We start from the raw sequence: 3,831 nt of genomic DNA, 5'->3' as shown, positions 1-3,831 counted from the left end.
AAGACGCTTTAATTCGTAAAATGTTGTAAAACAACAGCCTAATTAAAAAATTATCATAAATATAAACCGTGTTAATTTAAAAATCTTCATAAAAATCGCGTTAATTTAATAATCGTGAAAATAAATCGTGTAAAAATTACTTGAATGTATTATTAAATAAAACTTTTGAATTTTGTTTTGAAAAATCTTACTGAGATTTTAAAGGGCTGAGGAGGAGTTGACCAGAATCTTTAGTTGGGGGGAGGGGTGAAGGAAAACTTTATAAATGGGAAAAACCTCTCACGTAATTAATTCACAGCTCCTATATGAGATTACTAAATTTCTAGGGTGATATATAATGAAATTGAATTTTGCACATTCTACCTGCAATTAAAGCGTTCGTTACGCGCTCTAATAAACAGCAAAATGTGACTGTGTATCACAATTTTTCGAATATCAAACATTACTCAATCTGGCTGGTTGTTAGTTTAGTAAGCGGCATGATAAAGAATGCGTTCTTTCCCCGTTTTCCCTTAGTTGTACGAATTCCACTACATACATCATCACACCCGAGAACACCGTATCCACACAATCAGCGTTTGCGTGTTTTTACTTTAGCTGCCGTGGCCCGCGGGCATAATGTGACGATCAGGGGGAAGTGTGTCGTGGAGCTATATTTATTTACAGTGCCGCCGACTGTCCGTCCATCCATACGTGATCGCATTTTGATAAGCGAAGCATCTCTTGCAGCTACTCAAGTTTGTAATAATTCTTGTGGTATCGAGATAGCGTGTTTGTTTTGGTTTTTACAGCCGGAGGCATGTAATCTTCAATTATGATTACAACAAGTGCCACGATAGTGAAACAAACGAAAAGTACCTTTTAGGAAAGCAGTGGTCAGTGGTGAAAGTGCAATGAATTATGTAAATTCGCTTTGAATATATCCATATTGAGGCATAATTGCAAGCGTAAGAATAGATCTTTAAAAAGTGCACTAGGTGAGGGCCACGTGTTAGTTTCCTCAGTGTCGATCATGACTTGGGATTGTTGGCAGAAGGGTAAACGTGGTATGACCGTGTCGGTGTTCTTTCTTGGATCGATCTGCCTCTCGGTGATGCTCGCATATTTGGTATTTGGCGACAGTACTGACGAAGAAGGACTTCGTACTCTTCGTATGATCGCGATCATGTTTCGTCACGGGGATCGTTCGCCGACCGAGTTCTATCCTAATGATCCCCATCGGAACCATCCGTGGACTGGGGGATTGGGAGCTTTGTCAGAGGTAAAATTACTTAAAAAGCCTATTTCAATTATTTTAATATGTATTATTTACACATTCGTCTAGAGAGGATCTCAACAAATGTATAATTTAGGTAAAAATCTCAGACCGCGCTATTACCGTCTACTGCCACCAAATGGCTTGTATTCAAAAGATCACATGTACATTGTTAGTAGCTATGCCGAAAGATGCATTATGAGTGCACAGAGCTTTATGGCTGGATTCATACCCCCACTGGAAAACAACAATCCGCTTCCTATTCCGTGGCAGCCAGTGGCGATTAATACATTGCCTAGAGATCGCGATACGGTTAGTAGCTGTATGAAACAACGAAACAAATCTATAGTAACTTCTTATTCAATCTTAGATACTAGCGCAGAAGAAACCTTGTCCTCGTTATGAGCAATCTCTTCAACGTTTGATGTCTTACCCACCAAAGGACATACGGGATTTGAATGAGAAACATGCTGCTCTGTACAAGACATTAAGCTTGTCCACAGGAAAGGTGTTGAAGTTGCATTTGCTATCCGAAGCTCTGGTTAATCGTGTTAACTTTTTAGAATATTAGCACAATTTTGGACGTGGAATTGCTATACAACACATTGGAGATCGAAAAAAATGCAGGCCTAGAGTTACCAGATTGGACAGAAACGATTTTTCCGGAGAAAATGCTACCATTAGCAGAACGTAGTTTGGCCCTGTTTACCGAGACGCCTTTGATGAAGAAAATCAAAGGCGGAGCGATCGTGAGCGAACTACTGGACAACATGCTGCGCAAACGGGCTGGCATCCTGATGCCGGAACGATCGATGTTCATCTACTCTGGACATGACGTAACACTCGTTAATCTAATGCGGGCGTTGGGCGTAATTGATCAGACCACCGGTAAGCCGGATTTTGCCGCTACGATAGTGTTTGAGCTGCACCACAGTATCACGTTCGATGACGATTTCGAGGTAAAGGTGGTATTCTATTTCAACAGTGACGATAAGTATCCGAAGGAGTTGAGCATTCCCAACTGTGGCAATCCGTGTTCGTTGACGAAGTTCAGTCAGTTGATGGAAACGATCCATATCAAAAGCTACGATGAGCTGTGTCAGTTAGTTTAGGTTCTTGAGATTTTTAGTCGAATTGTAATTTTTCTTGTTCAGAATCATGTTGTGTGTTTTGTTATGCACTGAATCGAATCTGAACAGAATTGTTATTTGTTTTTTTTTTAGAAAATCGGAGTTAATGTTCAGCGAATATTATATTGGAATCTAATGTAATTGATAAATTCTTGATTTTTACAGTTTTCGCATAGTTATTTCAGAATTTTTTAAAACTTTTCCCTACAAGCTTCGTTTATGGTTTGGTTTGGTTTGTGCACCCACCTTTTGATACTTTTGGTACCTACGTTTTGGATTTTAATACTGTATACTGTAAGCAGTCTAAGTATTGGTACTGAGGAAGATCTCGCGTGGGGATTGAAATACGTATTTATCCAGATCTACATTAGATAATCAGATGAGGTAGTAGAATTAAACGGTAACAATAACATTGTGAACTACTTAATTGAATTGTTGTTTTTGTGTTCAAATCGAATGTACGTTTTTCGCTACTTCAACTCGTATGTAGTCAATACAGCGTGAAGGCGAAATAGGCGAATATTAAAATCTCTAAAATATATCAGTGGCAATAATTAAATCAATTTGGGTGTACCATAATTTAAATAAATCTTCAATAAACGTACGTTTACATACCTTGAAAAATAAGTTTATAATTTTGGTGCTGTTCAATTGTGTTCTATCCCATCATAACATGTTCTGTCCAGACTCCTACTTTGTTTCATTATAGATTACAACTTTGAGCGTCAAGGCACCGTCTCGAAAGAATGCAAAGGTAAATGATTTTTTTTCTGAAAATCAGCTAGTGAAAACGTAGCTCTACGTCAAGACTAAATTAGCGTTGTGAGTTGTTGCTTACTTTACTTTACTTTACTTTAGTGGCAACGGTCCGTTGCCGATTCTGCGCCGAACGAATTATGGTCCTCCAATCCCTACGAACACCAGCTGAACGTGCATCATCTTCGACAGCACACACCTACCGGGTGTGGGGTCTGCCTCGGAGTCGGAGTCTAGGCCTCTTCCTGGTTCTCTACTGCAAGCCACATTGCACTATCTTCACCATATCATCATATTTGTATACTTGGTACAGCTCGTGATTCATGCGTCTGCACCACACTTCATTTTCCATTTTGCCACCAAGTATAGATCGCAGAATTTTACGCTCAAAAACCCCAAGCACTCGCCGATCAGCTTCCTTTAGCGTCCATGATTCGTGTCCGTAAAGAGCCACCGGGAGGATTAGTTTTCTGCAGAGCGCCAGTTTTGTGCGAATTTGCAAACTACGGGACTTCAGCTGGCTACGTAAACCGTAGAAAGCCCAATTTGCGGCTGCAACTCGTCGTTTCACTTCGCGGCTTACATCGTTGTCCCGTATCACGAGTGTACCAAGGTATATAAATTCCTCTACTACTTCATATCGTTCCCCATCTAACGCGACCTCGGCACCAACACATTTGGTCTCCCACG

The 3,831-nt window shown here is 40.1% G+C and overlaps 1 protein-coding gene across 1 annotated transcript; it reads left to right on the top strand.

The window, feature by feature from the left end:
* Positions 1-668: 668 nt before the first annotated feature.
* LOC128732758 (lysosomal acid phosphatase) lies at positions 669-2,999 on the top strand. The gene is made up of 4 exons (XM_053826103.1): positions 669-1,261; positions 1,325-1,567; positions 1,626-1,763; positions 1,819-2,999. The coding sequence occupies exons 1-4, from the start codon at positions 1,013-1,015 to the stop codon at positions 2,365-2,367; spliced, it is 1,179 nt and encodes a 392-aa protein (XP_053682078.1). The 5' UTR covers positions 669-1,012; the 3' UTR covers positions 2,368-2,999.
* The last annotated feature ends 832 nt before the right edge of the window (positions 3,000-3,831 follow it).

This window comes from Sabethes cyaneus, chromosome 1 (assembly GCF_943734655.1).
Source record: "Sabethes cyaneus chromosome 1, idSabCyanKW18_F2, whole genome shotgun sequence".
NCBI classification, from domain to species: Eukaryota; Metazoa; Arthropoda; class Insecta; order Diptera; family Culicidae; genus Sabethes; species Sabethes cyaneus.
This window is presented reverse-complemented; position numbering and strand designations above follow the sequence as displayed.

What these genes read in the sequence shown, in the direction of transcription:
- LOC128732758 (XM_053826103.1), top strand. Translation starts at nt 1,013, where the DNA reads ATGACTTGGGATTGTTGGCAGAAGGGTAAACGTGGTATGACCGTGTCG. An exon ending in GATTGGGAGCTTTGTCAGAG is followed by an intron (nt 1,262 to 1,324) that starts GTAAAATTACTT and finishes ACATTCGTCTAG; the next exon opens with AGAGGATCTCAACAAATGTA. An exon ending in TAAGCTTGTCCACAGGAAAG is followed by an intron (nt 1,764 to 1,818) that starts GTGTTGAAGTTG and finishes TTAACTTTTTAG; the next exon opens with AATATTAGCACAATTTTGGA.